Source organism: Lontra canadensis, unplaced genomic scaffold, assembly GCF_010015895.1.
Source record: "Lontra canadensis isolate GAN:19392208 unplaced genomic scaffold, GSC_riverotter_1.0 scaffold20, whole genome shotgun sequence".
Taxonomy (NCBI): domain Eukaryota; kingdom Metazoa; phylum Chordata; class Mammalia; order Carnivora; family Mustelidae; genus Lontra; species Lontra canadensis.
The window spans coordinates 717114-736050 of record NW_022631014.1 but is presented as its reverse complement, the minus strand read 5'-3'; the positions used below and the strand labels follow the sequence as shown (position 1 = coordinate 736050).

Here is an 18937-nt window from a genome sequence, read left to right as displayed (position 1 = left end):
TGGTTTCTAAGTAGAAGTTGGATATTATTCTTATCTTTGTTCCTGTATAGGTAAGGTGTTTTTATTTTTGTCCCCACCTTCCGCTGCCTTTTTAAGGACTTTATCTTTGATCTTCTGTAGTTTGAAGATGATATGTTTAGCTGTAGTTCTCTTGGCATTTACCCGGCCTACTTTTCTCTGAGCTTCCTGAATCTGTGGTTTGGTGTCTGACATTTATTTGGGGAATTTTTGTCACTAGTACTTCAAATATTTATTCTGTTTCTTGTTCTGTGTCTTCTCTTTCTGATACTTCTGTTATGTGTGTGTTATATTCTAGGTAGTTGTCCCACAGTCCTTGGATTTTTTTTGTTCTGCCTTTTTTTTTCCCCAGTCTTCGTTCACTTTGCTTTTCAGTTTTCAAGAATTTTGTTGATCTATCCTTTAGCTCAGAGAGTCTTTCCTTAGTTATGGCTAGTGTTAATAAGCCCATCAAAGGCATTCTTCATTTCTATTTCAGTGTTTTGTTATCTCTAGCATTTCTTTTTGATTCTTTCTTGGGATTTCCATCTCTGTTTTCATTGCCTGTGTGTTGTTGCATGCTGTCTACTCTCTCCATCAGAGCCCTTAGCATATTAATCATAGGTGTTTTCAATTTCTGATCTCCTAATTCCAAGATACCTGCCTTGTCTGGTTCTAATGTGTATTCTGTCTCTTCAAATTTTACCTTTTGCCTTTTGTTATGTCTTGTAAATTTTTTTTTTTTCTGGTAGCCAGAACATGATGTGGAAGGTAAAAAGAAGTGCTGTAAATATGCCTTAAATAATGTGGTGATAAGGTGAGTAGGGAGGGGAGGTGTTCTTCAGTCCTGTGGTTAGGTCTCAGTCTTAATATGAACCTGTCCTCTGAACCATGAGCTTCACAAGTGTTTCTAATTCTCTGCACCCTCTTAGATGGGGCAGAATGGTTAAAGTGGACTGCAGTTGGGTATTTCCCTTCCCCCAGGTTATGTAGGGTCTAAGAACACCCCAGCAGATATGCTCTGGTTAACTACTTTTCCCTGAGGGCGGGTTTTCATTCTTGTCCTCCTTGTTGTTTGTTTTTGTTTTTTGAGGGCAGGTTTTGTTAAGAACCCAGTGCTCTGTTCAGAATGAATCCGCCCCCGCCCACATACTAGAAGTCAAGGGGATTTTTTTCCTCATATTTACTATGGAATCCTGGTCAAGCTCTTGCATCTGTTTGCGGGGGGTCTCCCTATTACTGGGTTCTTCGGAGTATTTAACTCTCAGAGTTGTCCATACTGAGCTTCTAGCAATTCCTTCAGTGTAGTTCAGGTTTTCCTCTCCTGCACTGGTTCCTACCAGGTGTTCTGCCTATGAGTTCTGCTCTGGTAAGTTGTGACTCCTTATATTTGCCTGTTTGTCCTGTGTCTTCCCCTCTCATATAGAGCCAAGAGGAATTGTTGATTTTTCAGTCTGTTCGGCTCTTTACCTGTTGGGGAGGAGTAGTGATGTCCAAGTTCCTTATAGGCAGAACCAGAAATTCGAAGTCCCTCCCCGTTCTGTTTTAGATCAGTGCTGTGGCATTATTTCCTGAATGGGTTTTGTGCGTTCCATATTTCATGCTTTGCATTACTTGCTTGCCCGCTCTTGGAATGTTGCTTCTCCTCATTGTTCCTTTTGGGATTCCTGAAAGCTCATTTTTTTCTTTTAAGATTTTATTTATTTATTCGACAGACAGAGATCACAAGTAGGCAGAGAGGCAGGCAGAGAGAGAGAGAGAGAGGAGGAAGCAGGCTCCCCGCAGAGCAGAGAGCCCAATGTGGGGCTCGATCCCAGGACCCTGGGATCATGACCCGAGCCGAAGGCAGAGGCGTTAACCCACTGAGCCACCCAGGCACCCCCTGAAAGCTCATTTTTGAAGGCCTGAGTTCATCATCACCCTGTTCATGAAACATCTTCTAGTCTTTACAATTGGAAATAATCTATGCCTATTCTGTGTTCTAGTAGAATTTCTTAATAACTTTTTGATGATATTACTTATTTTTGTTGCATCCTATATTTACTTAGACCTGCCAGTGTATTCAATCTGCCAATGTATTTAGTACATTTATATTAATCTCCTCAGGGTGCCAGGCACTGGAGATGCCAAGATAAATATGGCATGGACCCTTAAGAATTTCAAAGTCTAATAGAGAAAGCAGCCAAAAAAAAAAAGTTGCAGTGCAAGATAACTGGTGCTGTCATGGAAAGAGTATGTATGAGAGTTTGACCCAGGTCTCATCTTTCAGATCTACTGGTCAGCCCTTGGAGAGCATGAACCTGATTTGTTCTTGTGTCGCTATAGAGTCAAGTTGATGCTTACTAAAAGCTCACTGATTGTGAATCTTATCACTGATGATCCGTATTGTTTAGTTTCAGCAGTTACAGTCTTTAACATTTTTAGTCTTCAGAGACAGAAGTACACTTTGAAAAAAATACTGTTATTAGCCTTTTAGTCTGACTTTAAACAAGATAATTTCGTCTCATAAGCTGTGTTGTTACCATCATTATTGAATTTATTTGATCTGAATATGTCACTATATTAAATATTATCTCCTCCTCAACTAGTTTTAATATTCCTTTATTCTACTAGCCCTTTTTTGCCTCAAAGCGTTTTCTGCTCATTTCAATTAATTGTTCCTTATGTCAGCCTAATGAGGTTGTTACTGTTCTCATTTTTATTACTGAAAAAACTGATAAACAAAAGGTAAATCAAGGAACTTCTAATTTATAGCATTTCTAATTCAGAGCTTGAAATGTCCATTCTGAACCAATTTTGCCATGCTTCAAAGACTGTAACATTAAATGAAATATAGTATTATTTAAAACTGATGGGAAATAGTAAGTTCAGAAGAAAATATTTCCATTTTAGATATCAGGGAAGTCTGTTATTTGATCTCTCAAGGTCTATTCTAAAAGTGTATTTGTAGTGTACATAATACCATTTGCAAGTTAACATACTAATAAGCTGTTGCTAAACAGTATTGCTTTTTCTTCAGATACATTCTTTCTCTCTCTTGAATTAAATTATTAAAATTCTTTAACTTATCACTGTAACTTTGACTGCATTTAAAGTTTATCTGATTGCCTGTTGGATACGGCAGTCATCATCTTCAATTCTTGGTCCTTTATGTTTCTGGTTATTGTAGGATTATTCCCGCGGCACCTCAGGCTGCTCCGCTCTTCAGCTAAAGCCCTTCTTTCCTACTTCACTCTCCATGATATGGCTGGATCCCTAAGAACTCAAGTTTCTCATGTTAATGCTTCCTTTTGGTTATAGTTTATATGTGGATCAAGCTTTAGATATAATTGATACAAGCAAACTTTGTCTTCTCAGTTTTTTCTTGTAATTCAGTACTTTTTGGATTCACTAATAATTGTTAAAATTCCCTTTTAAAATTATAGATGTGTGTGTTGTCCAGGCACATGTAGCTGTATAAATTTAAATTAAACAAAATTAAAATTAAGTCTTCATTTACGGTAGTCCTATTTCAAGTGCTAATGGCTATTGGATGGGACAACACAGATATAGAACATTTCTACCATAAAAAGTTCTACTGTGCAATGTTATATAGATAATTTATTGCTATATATTTGTATGTGATATTTTATTTTGTATTATATTTTTATTTTTATTATATTTTATTATTTATTTTTACTATTTTTTATTATATTTTATTTTTTATCTGTAGTGAATTTTTAGATATGGTCTATGCTAAATACTTGATTTTTATTTCCTTCCTCTGTCCTTAAGAGTACCTCTGTGAATTTTTTTTTTACAGTATACAAGTCTCATCTGAGTTTTAGTCGAATTTAGTTATTAACTTATATTGTAGTAGGCAACTTGAAATTAGACTACTTTGTAATTCTTTCCTATATTAATGATACACAAAAGTAATTTAACAAGGTGAACTTACTGATTTTTAAAATTTTTCTTAAAGTCTGTCTTCTCCAAAGTTCCCCTTTGGAGAGAAATAACTGCCAGTCCTCTAGTCCAGCATTGTTTGCCGTATTGTACAAAGTTAAGATGTCCTGAATCCTCCAAGCCCATTTTTTTACTTAAATAAAAAATTCCTTAGGGAAGGAAGATTTTACAAGCAGTTTCAGAGCAGAATTGATTTTGGTTTGTGTTAATGCAGACAATCTGCCCAGTGTTAAAATGTTAAAGAGAAAAAAAAAAAAACCCATACAAGCTGCCATATTCGTGTGATCACACCAAAATAGCAGCTTGTATTTATATTTTCAGTCTCCTCGAGGTGGACTGCAGGCACACATGAATGAGTGGATGTAGTTGGTGTTGTGTTGTGATTTTATTTAATGCAGGCAGAGTACATGCTTGTGCATGCACGACCAGCCCTCACATATGCACTTGTTCACAGCCGGGAAAGTGAAAACGACAACACAAGCCGCTCTCTGAGAGTTGTCGGCAACCTGTGTGTGTGTTTCTTAAATATTAAAGAGGGGAAAAACAGATTTTCAGGAATACAAGAAACAATTCTTGTCAAATGGCCTGTAGTCCTGCCTCATTTGACAACATTTAAGGTAAAAACAAAATATTTTATTATAGTTGCATGCCTGTGTGTGTGTGTGTGTGTGTGTGTGTGTGTTTTCCTGTACTGTTTTTAACATGTATTTTTCCCATCTCTATTCCATTTATGCATGCAAGTTCTTACTACACATTTACTCCAATTTGTGGGATTTCTTTCAGTTTGAAAAAAGTTCTGTAGTGCTTGAGTGAAAATGCAGGTGTGTTTGCTGCGGAACGGACAGTCGTGGTGCTTCAATTGGTTAGCATCCTGAGGCCCCTGATGTCTGGAGTTTGGAAGCAGGGCTCCATGTAGCAGCAGCACTGATAGATCATCGTGAGCTGCCGACCAGAGGTTTTGCTTTTGAGATCCTCCTTGTTTTAAATTAAGCCAGGTTTTTCAGTGCTGTATATAGTTGTGGGTTCACACATTAAAGAAGGTTCAAAAGTAAAGTCTGTGGGTGGTCAAGTAATAGCTCATCCTGAAATATTCCTACCAGGTATAACCTGTTCAGTAGTAGAACAGAATCTTTTCAGAACTTGAGTGCAGATTTGGAACTGAACTACCTTAGTACTTTAAGGGTAAATGCTTTGAATTACTTTAAAGTGTTTTAATTGTTGAAAAATTGCAAAATAGAGACTATTTTCAGTTGTGAGAATCTTGCACTTAAAGTGCATGTGTCTATCTCCTTATATATTTTTTCCCTAATTTTTCACCTTTATGGGATGAGTAGAAAGTTTTTTGTTTTTGAGGCAGGGGTGTAGTAGGGTCAAGGACTTGCTGTTTAAGGATGTTGGAGAACTAGACAGAAGCTTTGACAAAAATGTCTATTAGATGGTGACACATCCTATCTCCTGAAACTCCACCACCCCCACCTGCCCTTTCTCCTTGGTGCATTCTTTGCTGTTTCCTGTCATCATAACCCTTCTGTTTCATCATCTCCCTTGTAAGGTGATTTCAAACTCCCATCTTCCATGTTAGGCCTCTTGGAGATTTTCTGCTGTCCTCCTGGGCTGGATTCTATTGTCATCACATCAGATTTCTACTTTTTTTTTTTTTTAAGCTTTTTAAAATCAGTGTTCACCTTCAGTTTGTGGCCTGTGAAAACTGTATTGCTCTTTTCTTTGTTAATTGGAGAAACAGTGACAGCAGAACTCTGCCCAGCTTTTCTTCTGCTTCACCTTCCCACTTCCAGTCCCTGAGTCCATAGATTCACTTTTATTTTTCATTAGTTTGTTTGTAGGTTTGTGGATTTATTCACTCATCCAACAAATATTACTTGAGAAATTATTATGTGCTAGCTACTGCCGTGGAAATTGAAGGTCCTGATAAGGAAAATAGTGTCCGTTTTACTCTTTTATAGATTATGTACATTTTATTGTAATTATCTCCTTTTAATACATCTGTAAAATGTCTGTTTTCTCTCTCAGATTTTCTTGAGTGCTTAGTTCTTGTATCTGGCACCCATAATAGACACTTGTGTTATTGGTAGTCATCTAACTACATCTCTCTATTTTGCAAACCTGAAAAGTTGAAACTAAAAAAGAATTTGAAAAGAAAATATTATTTGTTAATGGCCAAAATGGAAATAATGCCTGGGACTGCTAATCTTTCCACAACTCTGTAATATTTTATGTTAATGTTGTTTGCCTAGACTTAACACTTTTTCAGTTTGAGAAATACCAAGTGAATAATACCTTTTGTATGCAGAGCACTCTGTGGAGCGAACAGGAGATGGAAATGTCAGTGAGTTATTGTAAGTCTTACTCAGAAAGAGATTAAATAAATATGGTTTGTGCCCTCTAGGCTGGTAATACTCTAATGCCAAGTTTCTCAACCTGGGAGCATTGACATCTTGGACCCATTCTTTGTTGTGCGAGGCTGTCACGTGCTGTGTAGGCTGTGCGGCACCATCCCTGGCCTCTGACTGCTAAAAGCTCTGTGAGGCGTGCTTTTCGGTTGTCACAGGGCATCGGGGCATCTTGACTGACACAGGGTTCTCTGAGGCACCACTTTAGAGCCTTCTGAGATCTTAACGAAAGATTTTACACTCACTTCCTTGGTTTCATCTTTAGACTTTTTTTTTTTTAATTGTGTTTTAGATTGGATGTTTGCCCACAAACACTGTCGTAATAATGTTAGCATCATTTGCTGAATAGAGAAGATGAGAATGAGAAGTTTTATTTTCAAAGTCCTAGAACCTTTACGTTTAGTAGTTCTTCCTTTTGCTTCTCTCCTTTCTCATTCTACTATAGGTACAAATATAACTCAGCACCTTCAACACTCTGCCTGGATAGCTCCTTATCTAGGTCACCCAGCTTATGTGGTACATTTTCTATTTTCTGTATAACTAGAGGCTGCCATGTTGCCGCTATGTTATAAGGAAGCTTCTTCCTCCCATTTTTCCTATAATGTTTTCCTTATTTTCATTTAAACCCTCACTGGCTGCTTCCTCATAGTCTGTCTTTTGCCAGCAGCCTTTTTCATGTGCATTAATACTTCTCTGGTGCTGTATACAAGGGCCTTCCAGCTTCTGCCCAGTCCCATAGACACTCCTACCATGTATTTTATGGTTTTTTAATAACACCCCAGATTCAGGTACTTAAGGCTGTGTTAGTTATCTGTAACTGCATAATAAGTTGACCAAAACCTAGTGACTTGGAACAATAATCATTTATTTCATAGTTGCTGCGTATCAGCAGTTGGAGAGCAGCTTAGCCAAAAGGTTCTGGCTTAGGAGTCTCATGAGATTGCAGTCAGATATCAATTGGAGCTGCAGTCATCTGGAGGCTTGACTAGGGCTAGAGGATCCATATTGGTTCCTCTCCACATACATCTCTCTGTAGGGCTGCTTACGTGTCTTTCTCCAGAGACTACTCCCAGAGCAAGCAATCCAAGAGAGGATTATATTCTTAAGAATTTGCACATGTATTTTTAAAACCACCACCGTCCACAGGTAACTTCCCAAGCCTCCTGGATGACCTTTTCTCTTCCATCCAGCTGAAAGGAAAAATGTGTATGGGGCCTTGCTGAAGTGGAGGTGGGGGTTGAATTTTGTGGTCATACCTCACTTCCACTCTCATTTCATTGGCTAGCACTTGGTCACGTGTTACAGCTCACTGAGAAAGAAGCTGAGAAATTAAATCCAGCTGTGTGCCTGCGAAGACGAGAAAGCATATTTGGTTGAATAGGGACAGTGGTGAAATCAACCAAAATAGGGAGCACAGGAAGAAAAAGTCTGCCTGCTTTCATTCTATATGAAATTGCTTCTCTTGATGGTTTTTGCTTGATTTTCCACTTTTTCTTTGATAAAACAATAAACCAGAAGAAGGTATTATCATTATTTTGGTGTTTAATAGTATTCTAGGGAGTTTCCATCAGCTCATTTTAAATTTTGGATGAATGCTTGTTTTGAAATTCTGTTTTTGAAGTATGAGCATAACATCAGTTATTGTTCCTACAAGTCCTTCTATGCTTCTCTGTCCTACTGCATGATTATAAACCTTCACCAAGGGCTTTATTTTTCCCCCTGGGACATCTTATTGAATACTTGCATCTTCAGTAATTCATCTGGGCCCAATGCTTTGTCTGTTTTAATACTTCTAATTACCTAATTATGTACTATAATGCAGTGACAAAGCCCTTTATCATTTCACTCTTTTCTTAACCCTTTTTTTTGCTTAGGATTTTTTTTTTTTTTTTTTTTTTTTTTGGTCTCTTTGTTGTCTGAGGAACTCTTCATTATAGATGACCCAGAAATTTGCCTCACTTCTCTTAATTGTTTGTATTATCACAGATCACTGCCATGGTGAATATCTTTCCATTTAACTTACATCAGGCACCTGGGTTCCTGGCTTTTGGGGCTCTAAAGTTGTTGTGTGGTTTTTCTCCATCCCTTACTTCCTGATTCATTCCAATATACTGTAGTCACGTGGGCAGATACCCAAAAGGCACATAGAATAGTCTGGTTGTTGTAAACTACTTTTGTGACAAAATTAGTGGCCATTCTGTCATTCATTTAGATGTCTGTAACAAGTATCCATGGACAAATGTAATGGAAGTCAAGATTTTTCAAAATCATGCTGGCTTTACTTCAGGATAAGTAAAAATTGATGAAGGGAAATTTTTTTTTATTATATATGTGTTTTAGATAATGAAGATAAAATGATAGAATTAAGAGTTTTACTATTTATAACCTCTAATGAATTGATAGATGTAGGCAATGATCATCAGTGGTTGCTAGCATCCTAAAAATAAATAAGCTAATATATGCATCTTGATGGAAGTACATAATACCTATTGCTACATCATAAACCACCCCGAAGCATAAAACAGCAGCATTTATTTTGTTGATGAATGTACAACCTGGGCAAGACTGAGGCAGACAGTTTCTCTCTGTTCCATGTGGTATTAGCCAAGCCTGCTTGAAGGGTGGGGGCTAGAAATCGTGTGAAGCCTTGTTCACTCCCACGTGTGGCTGCTGAAGTTGGCTCTCAGCAGAGACCTTCGCTGCAGCTGGGGACTAGAACACCTCCTATGGCCCTCCCATGTAGCTGCTTGACTGCCTAGCAGCATGATATCGGAGTTCCAAGGATGTGTCCACAGAGAGCCAGATGGAAGTTGTGTCACAACGTCACTTTGTGAGAAACTAGTCACTAAGGTCAGCATGCATTCAAATGGAGAGGATTTAGACTCCTCCACCTTTTCACAGAAGTGTCAAAGAATTTGTAAATGTATGCTAAAACCTTCATACCACCCATGAAGAATTTTGTTGAAAATTAAGTTTGAATTTGATGAATTCTCTAGACCTAACTACCAGTTTATAGGCTGTATAGCAGGAGGAATGTGTTAAATAACGAAATAGAGAAACAATAAGAAAAATTCAGAATGTAGGACGTTTCGACACAATAAATAACCTGGCTTCCTTAACAAATACATTGTAGAGACAGAGACAGGGAGGAGGAAAGGGAAGGGAAGAATAAATCTTAAGAGATACATCAACAAATTGTAGCATATGGGCATTTTTTGGATCTTGAACAAACTGAAAAAAATTAGGGGAATTTGCTCATTGCCTGGATATTTGATTTAATCAGTGGATTATTTTATTAGTTATAGTGTTAGAATCATATATGGTTATGTTTTTAGAGTCCTTTTAGAGATATAGTTGTGACATCTCAGATTTGTTTCAAAATACAGAATTGAGGGAGGACTATATATGAATCAAGAACTGGTTGGTAATGATATTGGGTGATGGATTTATTGAGTCCACCATGTCTATTCTTTAGAAATGTTTGAATTTTCCATAATGAATGTTTTTAAATCTTGTGATGAAGATTATAACACCTGTGAATTTTGGGTTATTTCAAGATGCAGAACAAAACTCATACACCAAAGTTTTATATCTCTTGGTATTAATTTGCAATATGTAAAATTTCTCTGATTATAAGTTCCTTCACACATCTTGGGAGAGAACCTGCTATATTTTAAATATTGATCTCTTAACTTGGAACTGAAATACTACTTTTCTTTCCATCAAGAAAATCAAGAAAAATCTTGGAGTCCCTTGGAGAGCCCTCATTTTTCTAGGTCCCCAGTTTGGGGTGCCCTTGTTCCCCATGGCAAAGCACCTGGCTTCTGACACCTCCTGGGAGGAACAGCCCTGCTGGGTTTGCCTTGGGACCTTGCTGAGCTTCCAAGCCCCTCCCGGCAGGTCAGGAATTGGGATGGTGATACTCACTCCCTTTCCCTGATGGTGAGGCCTTTCCTTCTGTGTCTGTCACTGCTCTGGGCTATCCTGTGCATTCAAACTGCGGTGCTTGCCCATCCCAGGAATGGGGGGCAGAAGAAGGGGGAGGGCTAGGGAAAGAGAACCTGGGGTTTGTACAAGGGCTCTGGGATTAAATTCTTTATTCACTGAGAACAGATTTGGGAACATGAAGGGTGTGGGGGCAGGGAGGTTTGGTGGGGGGAACTAGTTGGAGGGAAGGTAAAGCTCAAGGATGCTCTTGCTTTAATCCCCACATCACTCATTACTTTGTTCTTAAAGAAGTCTAGGATACAGTAAAAATAAGTAAATAAATAAAAAGAAGAAAAAGAAAAATCTTAGACTGTATTGTCTAAATTTCATCATGGAGTACTTAAATATTACTTTCTCTTTGGTTTTTATCTATGTCAGTGTTTCAATCTCACTTATTTACCATTTTCATTTTCTGGCCAAATTTAGAAATTTCTTCTCTTGGGCTTCCATTTTCTGATAATAACAAAATTTATCTTTAGGCCCATTTGATATGAATTTTGTTCCCTTTTATTTGCTATCAGATAATTGTTTTGAATCATAAACTTAACACAGTTTTAACTCAAGTTTTTTTTTCTCTACCTCATCTTTATGGAAGTTACTACCATTTCTTTCTTTTTTTTTAATGGAAGTGTAGAGTCACTATTGATTTTCAAAATCTTAACATTTACATTGAGGCCTGCTTGGGTCTATATTCTGTGATTTTCATTATTGTTTCAGAAGTAAATTTGCCCCATGGTGTTCAAATTACTTTACCTATCCTCAGTCAATACCAGATGGCCCGGGGTTAAAAAATAAAACAAACAAACAAAAACATGTAATGGATGGCAGGGAAGCTATTTTGAAACAGAAAACATATCATTAAAAACTGATTATTACTGGGGGGCCTGGGTCTCAGTCGGTTGAGCATCAAACTCTTGGTTTCAGCTCCAGTCGTGATCTCAGTGTTGTGGGGGGCCCCAGATCAGGCCCCTCATCCAGCTCTGTGCTAGGCATGGAATCTCCTTGTCCTTTTCCCTGTGCTCCTCCCCCTTCCCCCCACCTCTTTCTCAACTAGGTAAATAAATAAAATCTTTTTTTAAAAACCCAAACTAATTATTACAGTTCCTAGAAAAACTACTCACTGTACTTTTCTCCCTTATTTCTGATCCATGTAGATGGTACATCTTCTGGTGTGAAGCCTAACAATAAGACAACCAAGTATTTGTTGTGGGAAATATGTTGTTATTCAGGTGTATTCATCAACCTCATGACATAGTTCTTCTTGGTAACTCTGAACTCATGCAATTTTACTTAAATGTGTATGTCTGACTCACTTATAATTGATGAGCGAAGCAGTGGGGAAGTACTGCTGCCCTAACCACCCAGGTATGTGGGGGCAGGTGTGCATCTCTCTGCTGCAGAATCCTTACTTGTGACCATCTGACTTAGACTGGCTAATCTCCAAAGACTTCTTCAGCTTAAAACTTCTCTGAATATAAATTCTTTTTCCAGCTTCTTAAGTAGTGTAAACTTTTATACCGTTTTAAAAAACTTTTCTGTCTTTCTGCCTTACTTTATTTGATGCTGTGAAACCATCAGAATTTAGAGAGCAAGTCATACTTCTCTAAAAAAGAGGGTATCATGAAACTTCACAAATTGGCACTTTAGGGTTGTAGAGTAGTGTTGTAGATAGTGTGCTGTTGCGTAGATATGCTATGTCTGCCTAATACACATTTTTAGTTGATTGGGTATTTGCTAAAAGTGGGTAATTTAAATTATCTACCTGCAATTTAATTCTTGTAGCTCTCTTGTTTTTAATCTTGCAAGTGGTTAGTATGCATTTAAATGAAACTATGAATTGGTATGTAATATAATTTACATTTTTAGTAGTTAGGTATTAAACTCTTACTATATAGTACATGGTATTTGTTACAAAGTGGATGTTGCAGTTTTTAGTACTTTCTTGCATAATCAGTTCAGATTGCATCAGCTACGCAAAATTTGGTTGTGCTGGTGTGCATGGAAAATTTTCAAAGAATAGTTAATGGAGGGGATGTGCAAAATCATTTAAGCCATGTGATCTAAATTATGGGGCAAGAATCCTACTTAAAGACATGGTGAGGATGGTATCTAGACTTATTGTGATGATCGTTTCGCAGTGTATACAAATATCATATCATTATGTTTTACACCTGAAACTAATATAATGTATGTCAATTATACCTCAATTTAAAAAAAAAAAAAACAGATAAGGCTAGATTTAAGTCATCTAATGAGGAAGAAGGAGAAACAATTTCACTTCTCCAAAGGATTAATCTGTTTTTACCTTAGTGACTAAATTTTCCCAAGAAGTTTCTCTTTAGCAATTTAACTGCTTACCTGTCTTTCATCCTGATTACTTTAGTTTGGGATATTTGACTTCTAAGGGCTTTATCAACTCTCTTTTGTCCCAAAGAAGTCATTTAAAGAGAGGTTTTATTTCTTCCCTGGTTCTGTGCATTTGACATCTTTCTGGAACACCTTTGGCTTCTATGATATAATATTCTTGCTCTGAATCTACTTTCAGGTTAGTTTTTCTCTTTTTGGGGAGCTAAGGTCATTTATGCCTACTCACACTCCCTTGCCTGAGTAGAAACTATCTGGAGGGGTCATCACATTAAGATTCATGGAGAAATATGAGGTCATCTCGCTCAAATCCATGGGTTGTTTATTACTGGCAATCCAAGAAAGAGGTCTTCTTTGCTAGAGATAAAACCAAATATATGTGTTTGGGGACATTTGCACATCCAAGGGAATTTCAAGCGAAAGTCACATGAACAGATGAAGATAAAATAGGCTTCAATTTATTATAAAAATTAGGACCAGAAACGAGATGCTTCACAAACCACTTGCATAGTTAACCCGGGAGCCCAGCCTAGACTGGGGAGAAAGTCATTAACTCTCACAGGGAGCAAGAAAAGGATCAGAATGAAGCATCAAACAGCTGAAGTCTCCAGAGCAAGTTAGTTAGCCATTACAGTCTGAAGTAAAACAGCCATTTTTGCTCTTTAAAAGACTCATTAAGCAGTATTTTTCTGTTTTGATAATGCCCTGTCCTTCCATGGTTTAGGTACTCTTCCTCTTCAGCCTCCCCAAAGCCACCTAATTCACTTATTTATCCCCTAAAGTACCAATACTCAAAGACTATTAATGACCTCTGTTCCTGCACATTTACTGCTTGCCAGGCACTGTTCTTGGTGCTTTAACATGATCTCATCTTGATCACAAAATCAGTATTATTCCCTCCACTTAATGGGCGGGGAAGTTAAGCAATCACTTACTTAAGATTATGTAGCTAGTAATTATGCAACATGAATTTGAATGCAGGCTTTTCTTCTCAGGGTTGTGATTTTTTCCACTTCACTTCATCATAATGCCATCTTGTTCCTTCCTGTAATCTCTCCTCTTCCAAGGCTTATTTCCACTTAGAGTTACTCAAATATTATTTTTTTTTTACTTACCTATTCAAAAATGTAGAGTCACTTGGTTGGTTTTTCTTTGTTTGTAGATTCAGCAATTCCGAGCTCTTTCCAGACCTGTCCCACCTTTTCTCCTTTCTCGTCATCCTGCTTTGGACTGGCAGTACTTCATGAAAGGACTTCTGTTTCTCCATACTGATTGCCCTACTGTGCCATACACTTGGAGCACTCATTGCCTTCTGTGCCTTCATCTCTCTTTCTGATTTGGCTATCTTTACCATTGATATAGCCATCTTCCTCTTTCTCCTCTCCTAAAAATTCTTGTTTAAACTCTTTGTGATTGAACCTATCTGACTGTTAACTTCTAGGTGACATTCCTTTTTCCCTTATGTACTCATTTTGTATTAAATTGCTATGTATTTGTTCTTTGGATTGTTAGAATTGTATATTCTTTCACTAGAAACAACTATGTAGGGCCACCTGAGTGGTTCAGTCAGTTAAATGTCTCTGCTTTCAGCTCCAGACATGATCTCAGGGTCCAGGGATCGAGCTCCTTGTGGGGCTCCCCACTCAGCGGGAAGCCTCCTTCTCCCTCTCCCTCTGCCATTTCCCCTGCGCTCCCTGCCCCATGCTCTCTGGCTCTATCTCTCTGTCAAATAAATAGATGAAATCTTAAAAAAAAAAAAAAAAAACTAAACTAAAAAACCAACAACTATGTAATCTCCTTTCAAGTGGATACTGTGCCCTTTTTCTATTTCGCATTACCTCAAAGCGCCTGGTAGAATTTTTGATCTGGAGAGCGTTTAAGCAATACTGACTAACTTGTTCCATTTGAAGTCAACATTTTAATCAGACAAACTAACAGCGTGGTCATGTATAATAATTTAAATCCTAATACTGGCATTAAAAAAATATAATGATTTCTTCAAAAGCTGGTGCATCCAAAATTACATTCTAGTCCTAAAAACTAAATGGGCTAAAACAAAGTTATCCTACACCCCAAATATATAGGCCATGATTCATTTTGCTTAAAAACTGTCATATCCACTGTGTGAGGACTTTAAATACATGGAGACATTTGAAATATTTAGGTTTTGACAAAACAAACTGAGGGTTGCTGGGGGGAGGGGGGTTAGGAGGGGGGGTGGGGTTATGGACATTGGGGAGGGTATGTACTATGGTGAGTGCTGTGAAGTGTGTAAACCTGGCAACTCACAGACCTGTACCCCTGGGGAAAAAAATATATGTTTATAAAAAATAAAATTAAAAAAAAGAAATATTTAGGTGTTGAAAGGTATAATTTCCATCTGTCATAGAATAATTTCCCTTTTCTCACCCCTTTTCTCTTACCCTATCAGTCCCACCAGTAGCATAAGCTAGTTGCATGGTAAATACACACTTGTACTAACACCTAAAAGTAGCCTTTGACACTTCTTAAACATGAGAGTTTGAAGGTAATTCTTAGAATTCTGCTAGTCAGTTTTAATCCTGTTTTCTTTCTTCAGGTTTCCTGAAATGCAGTTTTTCCAACAAGAAAATGTGAGAAAAATTCTTACAGATGTTCTTTTCTGTTATGCTAGAGAAAACGAGCAGTTGCTTTATAAACAGGTAATGAAAATATCGTACAGGTGGCATCCATTGACTCAAAATTTTCTATACAGCTTGACAAATGATAGAGCAATAATGTAGCCTTTATTGTATCCAAAGTTGTATCATAATAGTAAAGCAATCAAAGAGCTGCTTGTCAGCTGCATGGTGAGAAAAGTAAGCTCATTGAAGCACATATGCTTCTTCCTTATTATAAGACATTCCACCAAATTGTCTTCTATAAGGCGTTCAATCTTTTCTTTCAACTTTTGGGAGTTTGTTTATAAACAGCATCTTTGAAGCCAATCTAGTAATAAAACTTTTCAGAGTTGTATGTATAAATATTGTTTCTAAATACAGCATTTATAAATATGTGACATGCTGTGTAAAAAATAATCAAGTGTCCTTCTTCTCTTTTAAGATTTACTGGAGCTATAACTTCGGAAAGTTCCTCCAAATTTTTTGAAATTTATGATATTCTTTAGTACCCAGATATTTATCCCATTACTAAAGGAAAGAAGATTAAGATTGTTGGATTATGTTTTGCTTTCATTGAAATGTACATTATTTAATATATAAAGAAGTATCTAGGTTTCTACTTAAGCTTATGGTATTCCAATAAAAATACAAAAGTTGGATTTTTTTTTAAAGGTTTTACTTATTTATTTGTCTGAGACACAGCGAGAGAGGGAACACAAATGGGAGTCGGAGAGGGAGAAAAGTTGGATACTTTATATATTTCTCAAAATGTATAGTAAGTGGGAATTTAAATCAAATTAATAAATTCTCTAACAATCAAAAGTTTTCAATGTATGTCCAACTGATCACTTTCTAACTTCAATGTAATATAACAGAAAACACCTGTTTGGCTAGAGCAATGTGTGTGTGTGTGTGTATATATATATACATATATATATATATATATATATGTATATATATATGTATTTTTAAGTTTATTTAAGTAATCTTACACTCAGCATGGGGATCCAACTCACAACCCTGGAATCAGGAGTCACACACTCTTCTGACTGAGCCACCCAGGCACCCTTAGAGTAATGTATTTAATTCGAAATATACTTGATGAGTTTAAAGATAATAAAGTACTGATGAGTCACTGAGCTCTACCTCTGAAACTAATAATATACCATATGTTAATTAATTGAATTTAAATAAAATTTAAGAAAGTAAAGATAATAAGCCAAGTCATATTCCAGTTGTCCTAAATAATGTATTTGTTATTATATACATAGAATACCCAAGGGAACTAATTTTATCTTACTTTTTAATACTAGTAATATGCCTTCATGTTAATTACATGGTGATTATCACTTTTAGAATGGAAGATGGAAAAAATATATCCCATTCATAATGATGACCAAAACTTTAAAATGCCTTGAAATAAATATAACAATATAGATGCAAAAGATATGTGAAGAAAACTATAAATGTTATTGAAGGACGTAAAGCAAGAGTTGAATAAACAGGAAAGTGGTTGTATGTTTGTAGATGGGAAGGCATGAAATATTACTTCTTCCCAAATTAATATGTAAATGTATTATCATTCCAGTGATAATCAGAGAGAGAGAGAGATGATTTTTTAAAAATTGGACATAGTCATTTTAAATTTAGTGCCAAAAAGCTTTACCATAATTTTAATGGAGATAATACAGCTTAGGGGTTAAGAGCACTGGGTCTGGGCTTAAATCTGTTATTTAAATCTCAGCTCAAACGTTTGCTAGCTACATATCCTGGACAATTTACTTACTTAAATTTTCTAAATCTTAGTTTTACTGTCAGTAAGATGAGGACAATAATAGTATTGACTTTGTAGAGTTAAAAACACATAGTGATCATTAAGAGTTCTTGTTGGTCTTTATGGTGGATTTACTATTATTATCATTATTAAATATGTTAGAGTTGCTTCAGAATGTAAGGCAAGGGGAGAATGGCAAAGGGAGGTATGAAAACTTTGTAAACATTCTGTGATCAAGCTAATATGACATTAGTATGGGAATCAACATGGATCAGTGGAACAAACTAAGAACGGGTCCAGTTGTATATGAATTCTTAATATGATAAGATAGGATATTTTCCTTTAATGGGAGAAAAGGATATTGACTTGCCATATGTGACTTTCCATATAGAAAAAAGATTAAATTATACCTTTATTGAAGAATAAATTCCAGGTGGCATAAAGATATAAATATGAAAACTGAAATTTTTAAATGAAATATTGTAAAAAATGTGGGGGAATTGTTTATAATCGCAGGATTGGAAAGACCTTTCCAAGCCAGATAGACTCTCCAGAAGTCAGATAAAAAGTTCAAAGAGCAAAAACAAAGAAACCAAAAAGAAGACTGGGAGAAAGTAAATATCAGTGTAGGACTTTTGGAAGCAAATAACAGAGAATCCCATTCAGAATGACTTGAACTCAAAGGATGTTGCTAACACGCTTTGCAAGAAGTCTAAGGGCAAAATGGTTCTGCAGCATTAGTTATTCCAGTAGTTCAGACTCCTTTCTGTTTTTCTGTTCTCTCCTCATTGTGTTGGCTTCTGTCATCAAGCTTATCTCTTCGTTGTGCCCTTTCTTCTTTCCAATATTTGAAAATACCTCACAGTAGAAGATTTAGTGATAGCAAACCAAGTCAGAATAAAATTATCCCAAGTTACACATTCTTCTTTAGAGAAAGAAAAAAGTCAAATAAGGAAGTGTTATAATAATGGAAACAAATTCCACAGACAAGGGATAAAAACATAATAACTGCACTCGAACATTAGTGATGTGTGTGGGCCTCTGCATTTATAAGAAAGACGAGGCAGGAATAGGGAAGGTCAGATTCTTGATAATTTAGACAAAGTCAATTACTGAATAAGAAAGTATCATTAACATACTCTTGGGAGTCCCTTAATAAGATTTAATTACTCCCTGTACATGTTTAAAATCCTATAGATTCTTTACATAGAAATAATACCTTGCTAAAGAAGGACTGAATATTTAGCCAGATCAAATTTAAGAAAAAAACCTTGAGTTTCATCACAAGCTGTTAAAGCTATTATTTTGTACTAGGTGACACCCCGTTTAACATCGACCATATTGTTAATAGTTATGGGATTTTATTGAATTAATGAGACTGTTATCATGTAGTAGAATGTCTTGCTGAGTTAATTGAAACTGCAGAGATTATATAAATGGTATTAATGAACTTTGACTGCCTGATGCCTCAGCTTTAATAAAGACTGCTTGGTGGGCTAAATGAACACAGGCAGATAAAAGAACAGGTTCAATTTTGTGAGCCTACAGGCTGTTGATGAAGAAAACTTCGTTACCTTTATTTTCAACTGGCATGAGTTTGGAGTACAGTGACTACTAACGATCCAGCAGGGATAAAGGCTTTAAGCAAGCAGAAATGCTGATGGTGTAAATGCCAGCAAAATACACATTTTGGGAACCAATAAGTATACTGGCAATCTATTATGTTTTATTTTGCTTTGTCGAATTTACAGCATATTGAATTTATGATGATTCTTTCTAAATGGTTCTCTTTTCCTATAAAGATGTTCATACACTTGCCA

The 18937-nt window shown here is 36.4% G+C and overlaps 1 protein-coding gene across 6 annotated transcripts in view; it reads left to right on the top strand.

Moving 5' to 3' along the window:
• Positions 1-18937, top strand: part of TBC1D5 (TBC1 domain family member 5) — a 536635-nt gene that overhangs the window by 304896 nt on the left and 212802 nt on the right. For all 6 annotated transcript variants that reach the window (XM_032860919.1, XM_032860922.1, XM_032860921.1 and 3 more), the window contains one exon: positions 15283-15385. In XM_032860919.1, the coding sequence (XP_032716810.1) occupies positions 15283-15385 (103 nt within the window). The remainder of the gene's footprint in view (positions 1-15282; positions 15386-18937) is intronic.